This window comes from Portunus trituberculatus, chromosome 49, assembly GCF_017591435.1.
Source record: "Portunus trituberculatus isolate SZX2019 chromosome 49, ASM1759143v1, whole genome shotgun sequence".
Taxonomy (NCBI): domain Eukaryota; kingdom Metazoa; phylum Arthropoda; class Malacostraca; order Decapoda; family Portunidae; genus Portunus; species Portunus trituberculatus.
In genome coordinates, this window is record NC_059303.1 from 16,705,709 (window position 1) to 16,730,451 (window position 24,743).

General features: G+C 42.2%; 2 protein-coding genes across 2 annotated transcripts in view; both read right to left on the bottom strand.

The window, feature by feature from the left end:
- The window catches only part of LOC123499392 (protein dimmed-like), a 212,374-nt gene extending 196,749 nt beyond the window's left edge, over positions 1–15,625 (bottom strand). Inside the window, exon 1 of the mRNA XM_045247333.1 lies at positions 15,505–15,625. Coding sequence (XP_045103268.1) covers positions 15,505–15,513 — 9 coding nt within the window. The 5' untranslated portion in view covers positions 15,514–15,625. The remainder of the gene's footprint in view (positions 1–15,504) is intronic.
- Positions 15,626–20,224: 4,599 nt separating this feature from the next.
- LOC123499365 (cadherin-89D-like) overlaps positions 20,225–24,743 on the bottom strand; it is a 47,557-nt gene continuing 43,038 nt past the window's right edge. The window contains 5 exon segments of the mRNA XM_045247279.1: positions 20,225–20,928; positions 21,029–21,237; positions 21,360–21,651; positions 21,780–21,871; positions 24,553–24,727. Coding sequence (XP_045103214.1) covers positions 20,724–20,928; positions 21,029–21,237; positions 21,360–21,651; positions 21,780–21,871; positions 24,553–24,727 — 973 coding nt within the window. The 3' untranslated portion in view covers positions 20,225–20,723.

Consider the following 24,743-nt stretch of genomic DNA (forward strand, 5'->3'; position numbering starts at 1 on the left):
AAAAAAAAAAGCAGAAACTGGAATAAAAATAGACACACGAGGAGGAAAAAGAAGGATATCATATCAAATTGGTTATGGTTTTTTGCCGCTCATCACCACCACCACCTCCGTCAGGGACTTACCAGACACCCACCCTCTGCGTGTGTCTCTTACTTGGTGCTCTTGACATCGATGTGGCAGCACTGCGACGCTCTGCTCTCTCACCATCACTGTTCTCCAAAGGCTCCACTTGAAGATACTCGTGCTTTTAAGGGTATTTTCACGGTTCTGGTGAAAGATTGGCAGCATTTCTAGTTCTGTCTTGAAAACCCGCCTAGTTGTCTCTGTGGCCTTCGAAAATTGTCGCAGTGAGAGGAGAAGGGGTCTGAATACGGGCGTTAAGTGTCCTCCAGATCAGAGAGAGAGAGAGAGAGAGAGAGAGAGAGAGAGAGAGAGAGAGAGAGAGAGAGAGAGAGAGAGAGAGGCAGACAAAAATTTAAATGTGACAGACAGACAAATTGAAAAGAAGGATAAAGATAAAAAGAGAAAGAAAGGAAGGAGGGAAAAAAGTAAAGAAGGATGTCGATAGAAAGAAAAGGATGAAGGAAAATAGGAAATGAGGAAGATAGGAAGGAAAAACAGATAAAGGGGAGGACAGATGGAAGGATAAATGGAAAGACACAAAGATAGAAAGAGAGAAAGTAAGAAAGTAAAAAAAAAGAAAGAATGCACCAACTAGAAAAAGACCGACAAACAGACAGACAGAAAAGCACATAGATAAGGCGAAAGAAAACACAAGAAAGAAAAAAAGAAAACAATAGTGAAAAGTAACAGTAGCAGCAGCAGTAGTAGTAGCACCAGTAGTGGTAGCAGTAGTAGTAGTAGTAGTAGTAGTAGTAGTAGTAGTAGTAGTAGTAGTAGTAGTAGTAGTAGTAGTAGTAGTAGTAGTGGTGATGGTGGTGGTGGTGGTGGTGGCAGTAGTAGCAGCAGTAGTGGCAGTAGTAGTAGCAGTAGTAGTAGTAGTAGTAGTAGTGCAGTGCAGTGGTAGTAGCAGTAGTAGTAGTAGTAGTAGTAGTAGTAGCAGTAGTAGTAGTAGTAGTAGTAGTAGTAGTAGTAGTAGTAGTAGTAGTAGTAGTAGTAATAGTAGTAGTAGTAGTAGTAGTAGTAGTAGTAGTAGTAGTAGTAGTAGTAGTAGTAGTAGTAGTAGTAGTAGCCACAGCAAAAGTCTTCCACCTACATGCCAGCTTAGCGCAAAGTTTAGATTAACCTTGCACTCATTTGGGTCTTCTGATCTTTCCCTGCTTCTCCCTCCCTCCTCCTCCCATTAGCTCTGCCTCCCTCACCCCTCCACCCCCTCAACTCTGCCTCCCTCACTCGTCCCCTTTCACCTCTGCCTCCCGTCACTCCCCATCCCCCCTCTCATCTGTGGCCCCTTTGACCCTCCCTCAGACACACCACCACCTATGTACCTTCCTCCCATTTCCTTCACCTGAATCTCATCTTCTGGACTCCTCTACATTTGCATAAGTCCTTTTATCTTCTATGTATTCCTCAGTCTCCTCTCTCTCATATATTTCTGTTTCCTCTTCCTTCTCGACTTCCTCCTCCTCCTTCCTAGTAAGACTGTCAAGGGTGTTCTCCTGATTCTGATGACAATTAAGGAGTGATTCAGTACATTAACTGGAAAAAACATGCATGAGAATTCGTGTATTCATCTCTGTGGCCTTTGAAAGCAGAGCGAGAGGGAACAAAGCGTTTCAAAACACTGGTCCCGACATTCAGTGAGTTTATGTGCGCCAGTTTGGGAGCTTTCACGGCGAATAAAGTTACTACGTACTCCCAACGCCATGCAAAGGTCGTGTCGGGTTCAGCAGGCGCGGCGACACATCACCTGTACATTTTAACATATTTCTAGGGTTTCAGTTTAAATTTAGAGAATTAAAAAGGCCACACATTATTTATGGCTATTGGTTTTCTATATCAACATTTTGCCTCTACCTTTCATTACCGGTAAAGGATTAAACATGTAAATGAACGAATGTAGGGCGCTGAGGCTGTATACATAGAAATCAAGGGAATCTAGAATGAAAGGAAACGAGTTAGGAAAGGAAGAGTTAGAGATTATTTGAAAAAAAAGTTTAAAAGCATCACAACTTATTACTGGCAGTATTTAAGTGCGTAGAAACGAAGTGACGAGTATTAGAGAGAATTAGAGCGAGGGAAAGAGAGTAAAAAAATATCAGTGAGAGAGAGAGAGAGAGAGAGAGAGAGAGAGAGAGAGAGAGAGAGAGAGAGAGCAAAACAATGAACTTTTGCCTCGCCGCTTAAGGCTGAGTCGCGTTTCATGAGGATTAAAACAGGGAGGTAACTTGGTGAACTTTCTGAAGGATTATCCCCGCAAACTTAAGGCCGCGCGTGCCTCGGGGAGTGCGTGGGCCGCGGGTCACCTCAAGGAGCTTCTCGAACTCCTGAGTGTCGCCACAGAACCTCCAGAAATGTGGCTCCGGGCGGCAGGAAGAAGTCAATCTGTCCTTCCCTCTTGGCGAGTCTTGGAGGAATGAATGACGAAGAAAAAAGAAACAGTAGGAAAAAAGAAGATATGAAAATAAAATAAAAAGGAAAATTATTCTCGTTCTTTCCATTTATGTTTTCTTTATCCTTTTTTTCTTGTTTATAATTGTTATCGTTATTAGCTTTATCGTTATTATTGTTATTTCTATTTGGTTTTTTTAGCTTCATCATTATTATTGCTATTCTTACTTGGGTTTTTATTATCATTACTCTCAACACTGCTTCTATTTCACTACCACCTGTACTAATAGCAGTGGTAGTATAGAAAGGCCACGGCTATAGAATCTTTTCATATCATAGTAATCTGGAGATACGTCGTCAGTGTTTAAATCAAGACATACAAACTTTAAATTCTTTTTTTTACTTCCTTAATCTTTCTTTATCCGAGTTACATTTATTACTTTTCCAGCACTTGGTCGCAAAACTCAAACCTCCCTCGCCGACTGAACAACTTCCCCATCGGCTTCATGTCTTTTCCGAGAACGTCGAATTTCGTGAAGGTGCTTTACCCAAGTTGACGGTGGGAGGCAAATGTCAAAGAGCAAGCCACGCCAGTCTCAGTGCTCCTCAGTGTTCCGTCGGGGGAGTATGTCTCGAGTCACGCAGGAGACAACTCACCCTTCGCTTCTCCGTTAGAGTCTGGCACTAGAGGATCACGAGGTTGCCTAAAGCGTGGTGCCTTGAGTATTTTTGGCCCGTGGGAGGCAACAGAATGCGTGGGCGAGACTGTGAAGACGTGGGTGAGGCTGTGAGATTGTGAGGCAGGGCGTGATAAGGGAGGGAGGAGGGACGGTAAGAAGATGGCAAAGATAAATTAGGATATAGATGGTTCCTCCTACCCGATACTCAAGTCTCTTAGTTCCTGCCACGCCTCCTCATCACCCGCCCTCCTTCATTATACGACCGCATCCCTCCTTCCTCTCTCCTTCCCCTCTCCTTTTTCCTTCCCTCCGTCCCATAATCCTTCTTGAGTATACGGTACTTTGGTCACTCTTCCTTGATTTTTCTTCCTCCGCTTTCTATTTTTCCTTCCTTCCTTCCTTCCTTCCTTTTTTCTTCTTTCCTCATCCTTTAATCCTTCGTGAGTTGCCAGTACTGCTTTCCTTCAGTCTTTTTTTTCGTTTTCCTCACTTTTTTTTATATTTCTCTTCTTTCTTTCTTTCTTCCTTTTCTTCTTTTCTAACCCTTTCAGAGTATGCATTATTTTTTTTCCTCTTTCTTTCATTCCTTTTCTTCTCCACTTCATTCTTTTTTACTTTATTTTCTTTAGCCTTATTATTCATCGTCAAATATCACTCTCCCCTTTCCTTATACACATCATTATCTAAATAAACTCTTTCGTTCATTCTTTTAATTATCTTTTCTGCATCTTTTGCTAAATAATTTATCTGCCTTTATTCAATTCTTTACTTTCTTCTCCATAAAATTCACGATAAATATTCTCTCATTGTTATTTTGCCGCGCCTTTGATTTTCATGAATTTTTAGATGTTTTTTTTTATAAGTTTCGTGTGTTTATGGTGCATTTCGTGTGTTTTTGTGAGTTTTTGGAGTATTTCGTGTGTTTTTGGCATATTTCGTGTGGTTTTGTGTGTTTCATGTAATTTTCTTGTTTTTGTACGTATTTTGAGAGTGTTTTCGTGTGTTTATGGTGTATTTCGTGTGTTTTTTGGTGTATTTGTGTGGTTTCGTGTGTTTAATGTAGTATTTTGAGCGTATTTTCATGTATTAAGTCACTTCTCTAAACCACAATTCACGTATACATTTATTTACCTTCATTTCTCCACTGATAAAAAAAAAAATAAAGTTTCACATACACCATTTCCCCCTTTAGTCACTTTCCATCTCCCACAAAACTTCCTTTATTTCTTTCTCGTCTTCACTTTTCCCCATTTCTTTCAACTCCCTAGAAGTTTCAAAACCGCATCTTTTCTTACTCACTTTTCCCCACACCTAATTCTTCTATTTTTTCTTTCCTCCTCTAAAAAATTCAAATCTCCCACGCCCACAAGAGTAACGAAACCAATTATCCCTCCCAACACTGAGCTTACCACGAACAGAGCGGAGAGCAGCCGAGAGGAGCCGAGAGGAACCGAGAGAAGTTGAGAGGAGCCGAGAGAAGCCGGGGGAAGCCGAGAAGACCAGAAAAGAGCCTAGAGAAGCTGAGAGGAACCGAGACGAACCGAGGAGCCGAGGAGCCGAGAGGAACCAAGACGAGCCGAGAGAAACCGAGAGGAAGCTGAAAGGAGCCGAGATAATCTGAGAGGAGCCGAGAGAAGCCGAAAGGAGCCAAGTAGAGCCGAGAGGAGCTGAAAGTAGCCAAGAGAAGCTAAGAGGAGCCCAGACAAAGTTGAAAGAAGCCGAGAAGAGTCGAGAAGCCGAAAGGAGCCGAGAGAAGGCGAAAAGAGCCGAGAGAAGCTGAGAGGAGCCGAGAGAGAAGGCGAGAGGAGCCGAGAGGAGCCGAGACAGGAGCCGAATATAAGAGACGCCCACGGTTTTCCTCCTACGGGTGAAAATAAATAGCCAGGAGTTGTTTAGGTAATGTTGTCTTCTCAAGCTCCTTCTGCTGTCATTAATAAAGATTCTCTACATTTTATTATTTGTTTAAGAAAATGGAAGAATAACGAGTGTCTTTATGGCTTTCTACAATTTGTTTTATTTTTTTTTTTTAAGGTTTATTTTGTTGTTATTTTTGTTATATCATTTTTGTTCATGTAGTCTTGTTCTTTGTTCTGTTGTTATTTATTTATTTGTTTATTTGTTTTTGTTTTTTTCAGTGTCAGTTTTCTTTTCTCTAAATTAATCTTTATTTTGTTTCACTGATTTCAGATTTTTCTCATATTTTCTTTTGTTATAGATTCATAATTTTTTTCCCTTTTTTATTCATGTTATTTGTTGTTCCTTCCTTCTAATCTAGTTATCCATCGCAGCTCAATCGCTCCCCCCCCCATTCCAAACAACCTCCTCACCCCCCCCTTCCCCTTTACACAATCCTCTTTCTTTCCAGTAAGATTGAATTAGTTATTTTTTTCTCTTCCATTTTTTTTCTATCCAGATTTGAAGGACAACTTTTAACATTTTCTTCATTTTCCAACGTGTTTATTTTTCTGGTTCCCCTGACGTGGCAGCGCCGCGGGCACACTGTTTCCTCCCCTGCAAAAGGCTTTATTTACCGACACTTCGTCCTCCCCTCACAAACACACAAACACCCACCTCTCTCTCTCTCTCTCTCTCTCTCTCTCTCTCTCTCTCTCTCTCTCTCTCTCACACACATGTTCGTTTTCTTAGCCTGTATCTCATATTTTTTCATTTGACGTCATTGCGTCTCTCTCTCTCTCTCTCTCTCTCTCTCTCTCTCTCTCTCTCTCTCTCTCTCTCTCTCTCTCTCTCTCTCTCTCTCTCTCTCTCTCTCTCACACACACACACAAACATCACTCCTCCCTTAAGCAAACCAGACATTTTACATCCAGACAGTGAAAATAAATCTGGCTACCCTTTACATTACCTCACCTTCTCCCCTTCCTCGCCTCGTGTGGAAAGGGCGGCACCTCCTCCTCCTCCTCCTCTTCTCGATCCTCTCCTTCCCCCTTTCACCAAATTGCCTCCCCTTTATTTTTGTTGTTGTCTTTCTTATTAACCCTTTAAGTATTGGGACACATTTTTACCTTGAGGTTTGTGTACGATTAGATCATTTTATTGACATTAGGAAGGATCTATGGAGGCCAGAAGATTAATAGCCACAGTCTTCACTATTTTCATCCCTACATGAGTTTCTAAAGTTGTATAAAATCAGCAAAAAGTAACCAGAATGTATATGGAAAACATGTCCTGGTTCCTGAAGCGGTTAAAACTTCAATTTATATTTCAATTTATTCTATTATTACTGTTTTTGTGGAAGGTTTTGTTTTTCTTCCATTTTATACTGCGAGCCGAGTAAATGAACAGTTTTGATAAATATTTCCATTGATAATTAAGTAAGTGATGTTTTATTGGGCTTTTTTTCAATTACTCTTATTATAACGTCATTATTTTCACTTCCCACTTTTCTTTCCCTCACTTTTACTCCCCACCAAGAACGAAAGGATGAACAACAAAGAAAACGAAACTTGACAACGAGGAACAAACAAGGATATACACACAAACATAAAAAAAAAAAAAAAAAATAATAAGCGGAAAAAACAAAAAGAATACTATGACACAACCATAATGTCAAAATATCAAACAAACATAATGCCACTCTGAGACAGGAAGCAGGGGACGCGCGGCTTACCAAACAAAGGAACGGCGAAATGAGCCCCACACAAAAATAGATAAAATAGAAGCCATTAAAAAGTACTAACAGGATCAACCTCTTCAGTACTGAGACGCATTTTTATCATGAGTTTTGGGTACGATTAGACGATTCTGTTTACATTAGGAAGGGTCTATGAAGGTCAGAAGATTAATGGCTAGAGTCTTTACTATTTTAATCCCCCACATAAGTTTCTGAAGCCGTATAGATTCACCAAATACTAAGCAGAATGAGTAGAGAAACGCGTCATAGTACTGAAAGGAGGTTAAACGTGAAAACAGTGAGAGGACAGCCATCTCAACCTTCCCAACAAGATTCCCAACGAAGGATGATAATTTTTGAGGAGGAAATTCAAATGTTTTATTTCTGGGATAGTGGAGTTTGTGATTTCTTGACAGGAGAAAAATGAAAACGAGTGAGAAATAAAGCCCAGTGATTAAACAGTGGGAAAAGATTATGTGATATTACTAAGATGGAGGAGAAAATGACGAACAATGGAATGATAGATTGAATACATTTTGAGACAAGAGTTAAAAAAAAAGTGGAAAGGTGGAGGAACAGAAACAGAGAATTAAATAAAGAACAAAACAGAGAAGTGGAGGAGCATTACTGGGGTGAGAGCAAAATAGAGGCCATAGAGAGCATGTGGGAGTGGAAAATTAAGGAATAGAAGGACAGTAAAAGGTGGAGGAAGAGTGGAAAAGGAGCAGAGGGGTGGAGGGGTGTTATTGAGGCCGCAACGAACTTCTCTCTTCAGTAATCTGCAGTAAATCAGGTTAGGGAAGACTAGAGGACCTTGCGTGATGTCCTTAGCTGGGACTATTGTGGGAGCGAGGGCTGCTGCGTCCCCTCCCTACCCAGTCCCCAGCAGTACTCCTTGACCGAGCCTTCCCTCCCTGCGTCAGTAGTGAAATTGTAAAGTTGTCGTTCACCCTCTGTACTAGCGTTTTAAGACCAGTGTTTCCTTCTGTTAGCTCTCTCTCTCAAGAAATGTATAAAAGTGAGTTTAGGAATGGTGAGAAAGGTCTTATGGAGATTTGATATTGAGATGCTTTTGCTGTGTTATGATTTATTTCTATGCTGTAGTGTTTTTTAGATCCATTTTTTTTCTTTTTACTATTTTTTTCTCCTTCATTCTCTGGTTAAAGGAAAGTATAAACGTTATCTTAAGAATGACGTAAAAGATTGATACTGTGTCATTATCAAGCCTTCTCCGGTAGTGTTTTTAGATCAGAGTTTCTTCCTGTGTTTAGCTCTCTCTCTCTCTCTCTCTCTCTCTCTCTGGTTAACCCCTTTAGTACCATGACGCGTTTCATTCTGCCTACTATCAGACAATTTTATTCAGCTTTGGAAACACATGTGGGGATTAGAATAGTGAAGACTCTGGCCATTAATCTTCTGAACTCCATAGACCCTTCCTAATGTCAATAAAATGGTCTAATCGTACAAAAATCTCAAGGTAAAAATGTGTCCCACTATTGAAGGTGATAAGAAAAGCATAACTGTTACCCTAAGAATGATGTAATGGTTTTATAGTTTGTTATATTTAGTTATCAATTGCTAGTGATGATTTTAAGAAAGTTCCTCGTCGCTTATTGAAGTTTCACTGTTATATGTTCTTCCTTCGTCAATAAAACTTTTCTCTTGCCATCATTCACGTAATTTTCCCTCATCAGAATTAATTTACCTACATTTCCTCTTTGTCAGTAGCACCTGCACTACAATGTCCCTCCGTCATTATGATTATCAACAGCAATGCCTCCCCTTCGGCAGTAAAGAAATGACCTGTGCAACGCTCCTCCTCCTTGATCAGTATAAATGTCAGACAATTCTTCCCTTCGTCAGTAGAGAGGGGCCAGAGCGTTGCCTTCCCTTCGTCAGTACACATTTGATTAATCCTACTTTGCCAATATGAATTTAATTGCCAATTCTCTTCCTTCATCAGTAGAGCTTTCAGTACAATGCTTCTCCTTCGTCAGTGTGAATCTCAATGACAACTCTTGCCTCGCCAGTAAAAAGACGCAAAAAAACCAGAACTTCACCCTTCGTCAGTCAGAATACTCTCTGAAAACATGACTTCCCTTTCCTTTACGCTGATTTCCCTTCGTCAGTAGCGACCCAGCAATTCCACTCCAGCAACAGATAAAAAAAAATCTCTTACTACATTTTCCTTTCATCACGCCTGCCAACTGTAGCGTCTCCTGGTCTCTTAGTCAGTCTCATCCTAGCTTGAATTTTTTTCCCCTCTTTTCATAGGATTTCCCTGTGTACTTTCTGGAGAAGGACAAAAAATATTAATAATGTATAGGAAAACACAATCTACATCGTAAAGGAAATACCCCTCAAAGGCCGTAAAGTATTAACCAACCCCACTCGCCTGGTGGAAAATGGAGCCTCACGGTTAGGTGGCGTAAGAGTGGCGGCTTCGAATAGACAGTGAAGGGAAGCGCTCGTGAGTGTGAGAGGGAAGATAGAGGGTGGTTGAGGTGCAGGTTGTTTATATATAAGAGGGAAGCAGATGTTGATATCAGTAAGAGACACACACACTGGGGAGAGAGAGAGAGAGAGAGAGAGAGAGAGAGAGAGAGAGAGAGAGAGAGAGAGAGAGAGAGAAATATTGGAGTTTTTGACAAGTGTTTCCATCATTTAAGTTCTTCTCAACTGTCTACTGTCATCACTTCAGTTTTCTCTCTGTCTCGGCTTTCTCTCTCTCTCTCTCTCTCTCTCTCTCTCTCTCTCTCTCTCTCTCTCTGGACACACGTGATGGCAATATTTTCCAGATTTGGGTAATAAAAGACGGAATTTGGATAGGGATACTCTCTCTCTCTCTCTCTCTCTCTCTCTCTCTCTCTCTCTCTCTCTCTCTCTCTCTCTCTCTCACACACACACACACACACACACACACACACACACACACACACACACACACACACACACACACACACAGAAAAAAAAACTCTCACTTCAAATCGCGTCAGAATTACCAATCCATCAACAAGACATCAATATTACAGGAACGGCCACGTGTAGACTTGATAAGTTAATCTTGCAGTTTCCTCTATTTTCTTACGTCTTAATACTCATCATGCAATTACAGCAGCATCTGGCAGCTTCTAGAGGCGTGAGGAGGACGAGCCGCAGCCACTCACCAAGTAATGCCACACGTTAGGCACAAGTTAGGGCGAAGGACGAGGCAATCACCAACTCGGCCCCAAAACCTAATGGGAAAGTTTAATGCAATTTTGTGTCGTAATGAAGCTGCTTGACCCGCTGTGAGTGAGTGAGGGAGGGGAGGAGGACTTGAGGTAACTGGGACACTACGTTGGTGCTTTGTGAGTAAATAGGACACGAGGGCAGACTCATTTAGGATGGTTCGTGTTCATCAGCGTCTCGGCATCTCGTCTCGACAACTTTTAACAGGCTCGAGTGGAAGTTACTCTGGTTTTCAAGTGTCTTTTTATGACTGTTTTGATGGCTCAGGAAGGATTTTGCGTTCTAACTAGGAGGAAACATCTAAACGGAACACAACTTGTCATCTTTGTACCCTTTCAGAATGAATAATTGTGACTTCAAGAACAAATATGGGAGTCTTTATTCATTTACTCATAAGAAAGGTTCCAGTTACGAATGAAATTTTTGTAGGGTTTTCACGAGTGTTTTCATATTTCCAGTGAATGAGTTGCTAACAGTCTGCATCCTCAATGGTTCAGTAGTTTAACAGTATATCGAAAGCAAAGTATACCGATGGAACATGAAGGGAGGTGTACAAGAAAGCAAAAAATAAACAGAAAGTCAAAGTCTCTCCAAATATACGTACTTACAAATAACCATGAAAAATCCAACTTACCGTCTCTGCAACCTTTTGAAACTCGCCATTCAGAACCCAAACATTTCAAATTAACTAAACGAATCTAACCAAACTTACAAATAACGATGAAAAACCCAACTTATTTTCTCTGCAACTTTTTGAAACTCGCCATTTAGAATCCAAACATTTCAAATTGACTAACCGAATCTAACCAAACCTAACTTCACAAGATTAACAGAACTAACTTCACTTCCTTGCCATTAACTAAGCAAACTGACCTAATAACTTTCTAATACCTAACAAGACAAGTTGTAGAATCCAATACCACTTCTTAACACTCAAGTCAGTAGAAACACTCCTCATAATGTTGAAAGAAGGAGAGGAGGAGGAAGATTAGGCATGACAGGAGAGAAGGAAAGAAGGAAAGAGGGAAGCACGAAAGGAAGGGAAAGATGAAAGGGACAGAAGGCAAATGAATATATGGAACACTCATATTTGGGAAAGAGAAGAGAATAAAGGAAATACAAAATGAAAGAAGGAAGGATGTCGGGATGGGATGAATTTCTTTTCTGGCCTGAATGAGAGAGAGAGAGAGAGAGAGAGAGAGAGAGAGAGAGAGAGAGAGAGAGAGAGAGAGAGAGAGAGAGAGAGAGAGAGAGAGAGCAGACGTAATGAAGTCAAATGAAAGATATGAGATACAGGCGAAGGAAACGAACATGAGAGAGAGAGAGAGAGAGAGAGAGAGAGAGAGAGAGAGAGAGAGAGAGAGAGAGAGAGAGAGAGAGAGAGGTGCCTGAGGGAGCCTTGTGCTGAGCTTCACACTGAGGTGTCACATGATCATTATCAGACTGGTGTTGGCGGAAGGGAGGAGGAGGAGGAGGAGGAGGAGGAGGAGGAGGAGGAGGAGGAGGACGGGGAAAGGGTGAGTGAGACCTGAGATGGGCAAAGTTAAGGAAGGAAGACAAAACAATGGAAAAGAGAGAGAGAGAGAGAGAGAGAGAGAGAGAGAGAGAGAGAGAGAGAGAGAGAGAGAGAGAGTAATGATCTACAATTAGGTCAAGTCATTACCAGGGAAGAAAAAAAGGCAGAAATAACACCCAAAGTCGTAATAACCATCGTTTATTCATTTTTTTTCACAAATGTAACTGCTAATTGTGCCTTTCTCTCTCTCTCTCTCTCTCTCTCTCTCTCTCTCTCTCTCTCTCTAACGACTAAACCATCATTCATCTTTATTTTCCGTGTACTTAACTCCGCCTATTACGTTCATTAACAACAACAACAACAACAACAACAACAACAACAACAACAATAAAGTAAACAAACAAGAACAAAAAACTAATCGTATCCATCACATTTATCCCTTCCTCCTCCTCTTCCTCCTCCTCCTCCTCCTCCTCCTCCTCCTCCTCCTCACATACACTCACTATGACAAAAAAAAAAAAGAGTTAGCGTCCGTGTTTGTACGTGTTTTGTCCGTGTCCGTTCAAAGGTCGTCGTGATAGGAAAGTTGTTGATCGGTCAGTAGTACAAACACCACCACGGGAACCTCTACTGAACGGGATACGGCGAGGGATGGAATGTGTGCGATTTTTTCTTGTTGTTGTTGTTCTTTTTCTTCTCTCTCTTATTTTTTTCCTCACAAATGTAACTGCTTATTGTGCCTTTCTCTCTCTCTCTCTCTCTCTCTCTCTCTCTCTCTCTCTCTCTCTCTCTCTCTCTCTCTCTCTCTCTCTCTCTCTCTTTAATTCATTGTGTGCGTTCGTTTAATTTGTCAATCTTTCTTGTATGGCAACTTTTATTTTTTCTGATATAATTTTCAGTATCGTCATAATACATTTGTCTACACATTTACGTATCTATCATTAACTATCTATCAAGTCATTCTATCACACGACTGTTCAGCATATCAAATTTATCAAGCGATTTTTTCCATCTTTCCCTTTGGTTTCATTACATTTATATCGCATCCAGATCATTATTCATCCAATTACTCCTTTGTTTAGCTAATTATCGCTTCAGTTTACGACCGAGGCAACGAACAAACGTGAAATCGTGTTTACCATTCCGTCCTCTTTCAAAGTCTCACGGAAGTCAAAATGCAAAGCTGCATTTCAGCATCCAAAACATTAATTCTAAAGGATCAAGCGACCAAGAAAAAGCTGTAAAAAAAGAACCAAACTAAGACCACACAAACACACAGCACCAAATGAACGTCACACACACACACACAGAGAGAGAGAGAGAGAGAGAGAGAGAGAGAGAGAGAGAGAGAGAGAGAGAGAGAGAGAGAGAGAGAGAGAGAGAGAGACAAACACAGACAGAGACAGACAGAGACAGAGACAGAGACAGACAGACAGACAGAGAGAGACAGAGACAGACAGACAGACAGAGAGAGACAGAGAGAGACAGAGACAGACAAACCCCTAAAAAAGACATAAAAACAATCAATCCATGCACGTGTATTTTGTAGACTCCTCCTTTGGGACGGAGGGCGCGGCATTCTGTCATAAAGTGCAGAACGTGACTGACACCTGAATGGGGCGTGATGATGCATTCACACACCAGACGAGACACCCAGAGGTCATAATTACGTCCACTACTCGTGTGTCCAGAAGGGGGGAAGGATGTATGGGAATCTTTACTTTACTCCCTCTGTGTTTAAGCGCCTAATTCGTGCATTCAGGAGAGTGATTACCTTACATTGTGCAAGGTCGTGTGTCTAGGCAAGTGGGAGAGGGCGAGAGATTACAGCGGAAAGCGGGTAAATGAGCGAATGTGAAATGTAGAGTGCATGAGGGTGTGTACAGATTCAAATCAAGCCAGTTCAAGTGAGTCAGGGATAGTTAAGAGCGACAGAAAGTCAGTTGGAATCTATTTGAACAAGTGCAAAAGCCTCAGAACGTATTACAAGCTGTAGATGAGTGAGTAAGAAGGAAAGTAAACGAGTTGCATGAAATCCAACCGAATGAAAGAAGATAATAATTAGATAATAATTAGAAACGAGAACGAAAGCATCAGGGAGAGAGAGAGAGAGAGAGAGAGAGAGAGAGAGAGAGAGAGAGAGAGACGAAGCAGGTCATTTTGTGTGTGCTGTATATACGAGTACTACTTGTAATCCTATTCTTCCCCCCCCCTCTCTCTCTCTCTCTCTCTCTCTCTCTCTCTCTCTCTGTCTGTCTGTCTGTCTGTCTGTCTGTCTGTCTGTCTGTCTGTCTGTCTGTCTGTCTGTCTGTCTGTCTCTCTCTCTCTCTCTCTCTCTCTCTCTCTCTCTCTCTCTCTCTCTCTCTCTCTCTCTCTCTCTCTCTCTCTCTCTCTCACTGTCTGTCTGTCTGTCTGTCTGTCTCTCTCTCTCTCTCTCTCTCTCTCTCTCTCTCTCTCTCTCTCTCTGTAATACACATGCTATTTACCTCCGTGCACAACCAACAGTATATCTTTACTACCATCTTGTGGCGGGACGCCCACATCCTCCACCACGTGACGCCCGCGCCTGCCTCCCATGGGACGCACGCTTACCTTGGGCGCTGGTCCCTGCCAACCACTTGAAGTGAGGTCAAACTCTTTGTTCCACCACAAAAATATAATAATTTTATAATAAACCTTATCTTGAATACTCGTATTGTAATAAATCTATCATACTTTGTCCTCATACAACTCTCTCTCTCTCTCTCTCTCTCTCTCTCTCTCTCTCTCTCTCTCTCTCTCTCTCTCTCTCTCTCTATCTCATGCAAGTCACTGTGTATTCTAAGCGCGTTTTCTTGGTTACAGTGTTAGTTTGACCAAAAATTTGTATTTAAATTGCAAACTCACGAGAACCAGACAATTACCTCATTAGAACAGTGTTATGAGAGAACATAGAACAAAAGCCGTAGTACAGAAGTCAGGTTGTAAAGTAAAGACGATCTAGATTTAAGGCCTCTCGTGGCTTCTGACACCTCGTCAAAAATATTTCTTATAATTTTGCTTCTTCATTCCCTCCTTGATTTTAACCACATGACGCCGCAGCCATCTTATCTACCTCTCAAGCTGAACTCTTCACCGAAACCCTTGTAAAATACCCACTTAGGACGACTCAGGGCTTGTTATTCTCTCCCTCCCACCATTAAGGCAAATAAGCCCGTGTTAAAAGTGAAAGGAAGCGAGTCGGCAATGATTTGAAGAAAATACACACATAAAAGTAACAAAAAATGAATAAATAAAAAAAAAAAAAAAAACACGGACTACAAAAATAGACTTTAGTGACAGAAAACGAATAGAAAGAGCAACAGAGGAGAAGAGGCTCGCACAGAGGAGCTCACGGCAGTAGGTAGTGTGAGTGGGTGGGTGAGTAGTCTGACTGGAGGCCTGGCTGAGCGTGGCGGCGTAACTCGAGCCTCCCCAGACGCATCGTGTAGCCATTACGGGAGCGATGTGTCACTTCCTATTATTTTTCCCCTCACTGTCATACAAATGGACGTCAGGTCAGCTCACCACTGCCTCAAGGGGGACTCAGGAGAGGCAAAGACGTCACCTATGCCCTCCCGTAGAGTTCCAGTGTGGGTGTGGAATAGAACTGTGTTGTCTGAAAATCTTTACATATTGCTCTGTCTCTACATCCCAATCTGTTGAGAGAGAGAGAGAGAGAGAGAGAGAGAGAGAGAGAGAGAGTGTGTGTGTGTGTGTGTGTGTGTGTGTGTGTGTGTGTGTGTGTGTTTCGCCTCCTATGCTATATAAAACAGACACCTTTGTATGTATGTTCACTTCCTACGATGATGATGATGATGATGATGATGATGACGGTGACAATGACCGCCACAGAAAACCAAGAAATGATAAGAGACTCCATAAAATATAACGAAATATATGTGAACTGCACTTACTTGACCCATAGAAGCGAAGGCAGAGGCTCCACAGAAAACAGAAGGAGGTGGTTGGTGTGCGCCCTCTCCATCTGAGCTCACGTGAACAAGTTACAAAATGGCAGCTTTCTCTTGAGCCTCTGAAATGGAAGCAAGTGTTAATATTGTTGTTTATTTTCTGTTTACGTATTCACCTGTGTGTGTGTGTGTGTGTGTGTGTGTGTGTGTGTGTGTGTGTGTGTGTGTGTGTGTGTGTGTGTGTGTGTGTGTGTGTGTGTGTGAGAGAGACTCTGAAATGGATACCAGTGTTATTATTGCTGTTTATTTTCCATTTGCGTATTCACCTGTGTGTGTGTGTGTGTGTGTGTGTGTGTGTGTGTGTGTGTGTGTGTGTGTGTGTGTGTTCCTATTCCCATCCCTTTCCTTTAGAGCCGTTCTCTTACTTTCCTTTCCTGTGTGTGTGTGTGTGTGTGTGTGTGTGTGTGTGTGTGTGTGTGTGTGTGTGTGCGCGCGTGTAATTCACCTCGGTCGTCTGCTGGTCACCCAGCCAGTCTTCCCCATTACAGAGCGACCTCAGAGCTCATAGATCGATCTTCGGGTAGGGCTGAGACCACATCACACACAACACACCGGGAAAGCGAGGCCACAACCCCTCGAGTTACATCCCGTACCTATTTACTGCTAGGTGAACAGGGGCCACACATTAAGAGCTTGCCCATTTGCCTCGCCGCTTTCCGGGACTCGAACCCGGGCCTCTCGATTGTGAGTTGAGCGTGCTAAGCACTACACTACGCGGTGTGTGTGTGTGTGTGTGTGTGTGTGTGTGAGAGAGACTCTGAAATGGATACCAGTGTTATTATTGCTATTTATTTTCTATTTACGTATTAATCTGTGTGTGTGTGTGTGTGTGTGTGTGTGTGTGTGTGTGTGTGTGTGTGTGTGTGTGTGTGTGTGTGTGTGTGTGTGTGTGTGCGTATGAGCCTCTGAAATGGATGCCAGTTTTATCATTGCTCTTTATTTTCTATTTACGTATTCATCTGTGTGTGTGTGTGTGTGTGTGTGTGTGTGTGTGTGTGTGTGTGTGTGTGTGTGTGTGTGTGTGTGTTTATTACTTGTTGTTTTAGCAGCACATTTTCCATAATAGCTAAATAATATAAGCTAAATACACGGATACGTAGATTTCAATAGTCATGGCTTAGTTTTCATTTGTCTAATATTACACCACATCACGAGTGTATGCAAATATATAGCATACAAAACACCTATAACAATTCAATGCAGTAATAGTATAGATTTCATAGCATTAATTAACACACATACAAACACACACATACACACTTTACTTTCCTCTCCTTTCATCTCTACTTTTCTTTCCTTCCTTTTTTTTTTTTTTTCCCTTTTCCTTCCCCATTCTCTCCATTCCTCATCCTTTTCTCTCTTATCATCTGCGTTTCACCTTCTGTCCTTTCTTACACACACACCTTTACTCACCTCCGTGTCTCTTCTCCGATGTCACATTCAGCACTGCAGCGACCCCAGCATCTTAACATCTAGCTTCACTTGATCTTCGAAGCTTCACGAGCCTCCGTATGCGTCTCCAGCCACGTTCTTGGCTTTCAATTCTCTTTTTCTCGTCTTGTGTGTGTCAGGAATTGGTGAACTGTGGCTCTGCAGTGACTCTTAGTGACGTGACGGTGAATTTAGCTATGGTGAGCGTAAGAAGTGGAAGTGAGTCTGTGTGTTTCGCAAGGAGTTCGAAGCTTTACCTATCTCTCTCTCTCTCTCTCTCTCTCTCTCTCTCTCTCTCTCTCTCTCTCTGAAGACGATACTTTTTCTCACCAAAGTTTCCTTACCCTCTGATTCCCGGCTCGCGTTACGCCTTCTTTCTCATTACCGTCGTACCTCAGAATATTTTACCCCCTTAGCCGCCACCTTACAGTGACGTAATTGTCTTCCTTCCTGTGTTTCCGCGTACCTGAAAACCCTTATGGATACTTACCTTACTCTTTTTTTTTTCCTGCTTGTATTTTGAGCCATATACATTTCCTCTTGTAGCGTCAAGGGAGGAGAAAATGATGAAAGGGAAAACATAAATATTGGAAACAGTTTGGTTAACCCTTCAGTACTGGGAAGCAATTCTACCTTGAGTTTTGGGTGTGATTAGACGATTTCATTGACATTAGGAAAATTCTGTGGAGGTGAGAAAATTAATGTCCACAGTCTTCACTATTTTTATCCCTACAGGAGTTGCTGAAGCTGTAAAAAAATCACCAGATACTAAGCAGAATGAATATGAAAACGTGTCGAGCAAATGATGAAAGGGAAAAGGTATGTATTGGAAATCGTTTGGTTAACCCCTTCATTACTGGGACGCATTTCTACTTTGAGTTTTGGGTGTGATTAAACGATTTTATTGACATTAGGAAAATTAATGGCCACAGTCTACACTATTTTAATCCCAAAATGAGTAGCTGAAGCTGTTACTGAAAAGGTTAAAAGTGTAGGTAAAATTTCATGCTTATTGTTCTTCTCTTAGTCACTTGCACGGTGGAGTCATATTGAATGTTTATAAAAGAAGGGAAAATTTGATGGTGTTTGAAATAATAAGGTAGACTATCATGCTCACTTAATTTAATGCAATCTAAACAGGCTTTGGTCTCCCCTCTGTGTTGTGAAGGTGAGTAAATGTGTTTATTTTAGCATCGATTCTGACAAATACTTCACTTTAATCATTATTGCGAGGAGATTAATTGAATTGTGGAGTTTTTTTTTTTTTTTTTTTCGATCCTAGTTATCATTTTCTGTCTGTTACATTTTGTCAGCATTACCGATTACTACACACACACACACACACACACACACACACACACACACACACACACACACACACACACACACACACTCAAACTCACACTCACACTCACACACACACACACACACACACACACACACACACACACACACACACACACACACACATACACACTCACGCTCACACACACACACTCACACACATACACTCACACACACACACATACACATTACACACACTCAAACTCAGACTCACACTCACACACTCAAACACACACACACACACACACACACACACACACACACACACACACACACACACACACACTCAAACTCAGACTCACACTCACACTCACACTCACACACACACACACACACACACACACACACACACACACACACACACACACTCAGACTCACTCACACTCACACACACACACACACACACACACATTCAAATTCACACTCACGCTCACACATACACACTCACACACACACACTCAAACACATACACACACACACACACAAACTCAGACTCACACTCACACACTCAAACACACACACACACACACACACACACACACACACACACACACACACACACACACACACACATGGACGCCCGGTAGCTCAGTGGTTAGAGCGCTGGCTTCACAAGCCAGAGGACCGGGGTTCGATTACCCGGCCGGGTGGAGATATTTGGGTGTGTCTCCTTTCACGTGTAGCCCCTGTTCACCTAGTAGTGAGTAGGTACGGGATGTAAATCGAGTAGTTGTGACCTTGTTGTCCCGGTGTGTGGTGTGTGCCTGGTCTCAGACCTATCCGAAGATCGGAAATAATGAGCTCTGAGCTCGTTCCGTAGGGTAACGTCTGGCTGTCTCGTCAGAGACTGCAGCAGATCAAACAGTGAAACACACACACATACACACACTCAAACTCAGACTCACACTCACACACTCAAACACACACACACACACACACACACACACACACACACACACATTCAAACTCACACTCATGCTCACACACATACACACTCACACACGCACTCACTCACACACACACACACACACACACACACACACACACACACACACACACTCAAACTCACACACACACACACACACACACACACACACACACACTCAAACTCAGACTCACACTCAAACACACACACACACACACACACACACACACACACACACACACACACACACAGTTGTCGTTATTAAGGCTTAAACACGATACAAAAACATGCACATCCAGGCCGTTTGTTTTTATCTAGTTTGTATCCCTTTAGTCACCCAATTGATGGCAGGGAATGAAAACACAAGTCACAAAGTAACATATATGTGTGTCCTGTATTGAACGAACGTCACACTACTACAACTAAACAGTAATAATGATAATAATAGTAATAACAATAATATTAATAATGATGTTAATGCATATAACAATAATAATGATAGTAATAATAATAATAATAATAATAATAATAATAATAATAATAATAATAATAATAATAATAATAATTATGATAATAATAATAATAGTAATAATAATTATAATAATAATAATAATAATAATAATAATAATAATAATAATAATAATAATGATAATAATGATAATAATAATAATAATAATAATGATAATAATAATAATAATAATAATAATAATAATAATAATAATAATAATAATAATAATAATAATAGCAATAATATAATCACTTCCTATACATACTAACTATAGAAAACTCTTTCTCACTTTTTTATATATTAGAAAAAATAGTAAAAGTAAGAAACTTTAGAGAAATAAATAAAGAACGGTAAAGGGCATTTTTTTTTTCTATTTTTTTTTTTTTTTTTTTTGCCCAAGACCGTCTATGTGACACATGCTTATGGATAAATGTTTTTTTTTCCACTTCCATTTATTCTTTCTAGTGTTTTTATATACATATATTTTTTTGGTTTGAACAGTGCAGTGAGTGTTACATTTTCCATATCGCGTGTGTACAAATGTGCGCACCAAAAGCCTGTACAGCGATGCACTTAATGCTACCTGCAATTATAGTCTTACGAGTATTTTCATTTGGCACATCTCGCAAATCTCATCACAACGAACACAATTATCAACCAGTGAACACACACGCCGGCCGAACACCGCTGCCAGCTGAACACCGCTGCCGGGCGTTCAAACTAACACCTTAAATAATTTCTTTAACATACCTACAAAACTTGCTTAATGTATATGAACACCTCACTCCTGGTGGTGATGCGGACGGCAAACCTTCGTTGTTGTATTGTGCACCTTACATTGCATCTCACGTGCTGTAGATGATGCTGCCAAAGATAGTCATTGTAAGAAAACCTTAAAACTACACCATCTGAAGGCGGGCAGACGAGTGTCCTCAGGTGACGCCTTCAGTATGCTTATAACTCTGTCACGTCGCTTGGCTTGGGCCCACCTAGGTCACCTGCTCGCTTTAGGTGGGTGCGCGGGATGGTGTGGATGGCGGCGCGGCCGTGCAACTGTGGGTGCTGCTCCAGGCTGTCCGGGGAGTGAGTCCTGGTAGAGGAGGCGACGGAACAGTCCACAGTGGGCAGCCCTCTGGTGTTCCTCATGTTCCTCCCGTACCTGGGTGAAGAAAAACGCGTCTTGTTGAATTCCTTTTGTCTTACTTGGTTTAGCAGAACAATGTTGTCACTATGTCTTCCGTTCCGAGCCAGCTGCCCACCTGTCTCGCGCGCAACACTTGGGCTGTCCAGGTACTGAGACTGTCGGAGGCGCGTGATCCCGCTCGTCGAGGTCAGAACTGGACTCCTCCGGGATGCGGCCGCCCAGTCTGGACGCGCCCTCCCCACCACGCCGCCTCTTCCTCGAGGCCATGTGGCGAGCACACATGGAAGTTGTTTCGTCCTCGTCCGTATGGGTTGGGCAGGAATGCTGTAACAGTGTATGGGTCAGCAGTGGTACTGACTGCTGCAGCAGAAACATCACGCAGCCTGACAGCCGCTGAGACTGGCACTTCACCAGGTGGTACTTACGTGCAAGGAATGTCAACCTACCTCAATTTCTGAAACACAGGAGTGAGCACAGCGGGGTTGGGGATGCCTCATGATGGAGCGTGGGCGGTGGCCGTGGTCGTGGGGGAAGCGAGGTGCCTCCTGGGGGTAATGGGCCATGTCGGCGGGGTAGTGGTGGTGGTCGTGGGGAGGCTCCTGGGCCTCGGTGGAGTCAGCACTGCTGTGGTCACTCATGTGGGTGTAAGGGGCGCCAAAGGGCCCAGGATAGGCCATGGGCATCACCGGCATGCCCCCTGTGGTCACCAGGGGTGGCAGAGGCATGGGCTTGCGGCGGCTGTGGGAAGACGGACTGCTTCAGGTGATGGCACTGTTCTGCGCAGCGGCAAGGCCCGCGGGGACACAGAATCTGTCCAGCCATTACTTTGACACCATTGACAGTGACTACAACAAAGAAACACTGACCTCTTTCGCTGCTTAAAGCACAGACACACGATGGCTGTCACCGTGAGCAGGAACACCACCACCGCCCCTGCCAGGATGGCCACCTCCGCGGTCTGCAGAGGGATATGGACACGTGCTGTGAGACTCCCACACACTCAGTGTTGGCTAATCATCACCAAAAAGATGCGCGAGAACTTAATCAACAAAAAGCTGTACGTCAGGCAGAGCGGGATGGGGAGGAACTGGGGAGTCACAGGGATCTCAGACTAGCACCGAGTCCCGCAGTGTGTTTGTTCGCGTGCGATCTCGGATAATGTGTGTATTTCGCAGGAGGGGAGGAGGGAGGGAGGGAGGGACACAGCCTAGAATTTGTGACGCACTCAGCCCTGAAGGTCAGAAAGACGACACAAGCGAAAATGTTCACGGAAAACACTAATCCAAACGCGGTCTGGAAAGGACATGAATTAGCGAAATGGAATGTTTGGCTCGAGGCAGCGGCATCGACCGGCCCAGAAAGAATATAGAATTGAGTTATTTTTACCGGCGAGTGAGTCTACAACTGTAGCGAGACTGGTGGAGGAGGCTTTGAAGTGTGCAAACAAAGTAGCGGCCTTGTTCTCTCCGGTAAATGAAACCATTAGACCGCTCATAAAAGACGCCACCAACTCACATTTTCCTCATAAAAGCTACAATATATTTGTGCACATTCGTGTGTCGCCGTGGCATCACTTTATTTAGCCACGGTTTATCTTTCATTCATGAAAAACTGTACTCTCGAAAAAGAAAAATGTGTAAAATCTAACCGTACAAGCCATGAATCACCGCCCGACTATCGTACACGTGGGAGGGAGTGTCGAACATTGTTCCCATGTACAGCTGCTACTCCCACCCTGCCTCACTCCTATCACACGCAATTAGCGCTGATCGGTGAACAATATTCCCACGCAAAAACCACATTCATGTCACGCGTTTGATCGGGTGCATTGCCAGTGTTGTTGTATTTCATCAGAGGCTCAGCGGACAAGGATGTTCGTCCCGCGCTCGATATCAACACTGTTAGCGACTTTTATTCCATTCTGTTCTAACCCGCGGCCTTTCCTCGGCAACAAAAATAAAGCAACTTCAAAAGCAACGGAAACTATTAAACGTGGAATTACCTTTGTCTCGGCCAGAATAAAAAATGAAAAAATAAAAAGGAAAAGAGGAGGGAAAACTCACTCTCGGTAAAAGAACAAATAACAAAAAAGTGAACAATACATATTTTTCTGGTCTGTATCCTTACAAAAAAGAAATTAATTACAGTATCTAAAACAAAGGCGCATTATTACAGCTTGAAAACATGAAGTACGAGTGAGCAAACAGTTAGAGTAGAGGAGTCTTGTCTGTGTCACTTGCTTACGAAGGCAGGTGAAGATTTTTTCTGTACTTTATGACAATTAGGTAAGAGATATTAACCCTTTCAGTACCATGACGCATTTCCATATTCGTTCTGCTTACTATTTGATGATTTTATACATCTTTAAAAACTCATGTGAGGGATTAGAATAGTGAAGACTCTGGCAAGTAATCTTCTGACCTTCATAGATCCTTCCTCCTATCTATAAAATCGTCTAATCATACTCAAAAGGCAGATAAAAATGTGTCCCAGAATTGAAACACTTAACTTGTAACACTTCACAAGCAAGGGAACACTAATGGAAGTAGATCAGGAATATTACTTGTATCACTTAATTAACTCCCTTCAGTACTGGGACGCATTTTTACCTGGAGTTTTGGATGTGAATAGACCATTTCATTGACATTAGGAAGAGTTTATGGAGGTCAGGAGATTAATGGTCACTATTTTAATCCCCAACATGAGTTTCTGAAGTTGCATAAAATCTCCAAATAGTAACCAGAACAAATACGAAAACACGTCATGGTAGTGAAGGGTTTAAGGGAAGGTAAAGTAAGGAGATCCTCTTTAACACTTATCAGTTAGGGGAAGCATTAAGGCAGGTAAGGGAAGGGAGACCTACCTGTATGAATAACACCTGCGCATTAATTAACCTTTTCATTGCAAACTATTTTAGTTCTCGTAATTGAATCAACATTTTTAAACACATGACTTGGTACTAGTCTCTTTAATGCTTTCCTAACACAGACGAGACAAGATTTATATCCAATTTGCTATTTCTCATGTAAACATTTAGTGGTGGGCACATGAAGCCACTATCATAGAAGAGACGTTATCTTTTCTCCAACACATGTCAACCTTTTATTCTCTGTCATTCCTATATGTGTCCTCATAAATGTCTACCGCCAAAGAAGCAAAGTTACCATCTTCTAAAACATTAACTCCTTCAGTACTGGGACGCATTTTTACCTTGAGTTTTGTGCAAGATTAGACTACTTTATTGACATTAGCAAGGGTCTATGGATGTCAAAAGATTAATGGTCACAGTCTTTACTATTTTAATTCCTACATAAGTTTCTGAAGTTGTATAAAATCACCCAATAGTAATCAGAATCAATATGGAAAAATGCTATGGTACTGAAGAGGTTAACCTAATTTTCGAAAATAAGAAGAACCATAAAAAACTGCAAGCAAACTTAACATGAATAGGAGAAAACATTACCCATATGACCACATCACTCCTGAAATTTATAAGCAGATTGGATAAAAATGTTTTGGGGGATTCTGACCTACATTCTTTTAAAAGTGAATGCTAACCAATCCCAAGAAAAGAATATTTCAATACAATGGTTTTCAAAGGACCACCACAGCAGAAGAGCAGAGGGAGCAGCGCCTTACCTGCAGTACGTGGCCGGAGCGGGAAGGTAGCGGCAGTCTGAGGCCCTTGAGCTGGAGTCCTGAGGGTAACATGGCATCCAGGTGCCCGCGGCGACCTCTGAGGGCGTGCCGCAGCTTCACGCCCTCCACCACGGTCTGAGTCACTGGGTCCACACCATACACGTACACGTCCGTCCTGCAAATCACGGACA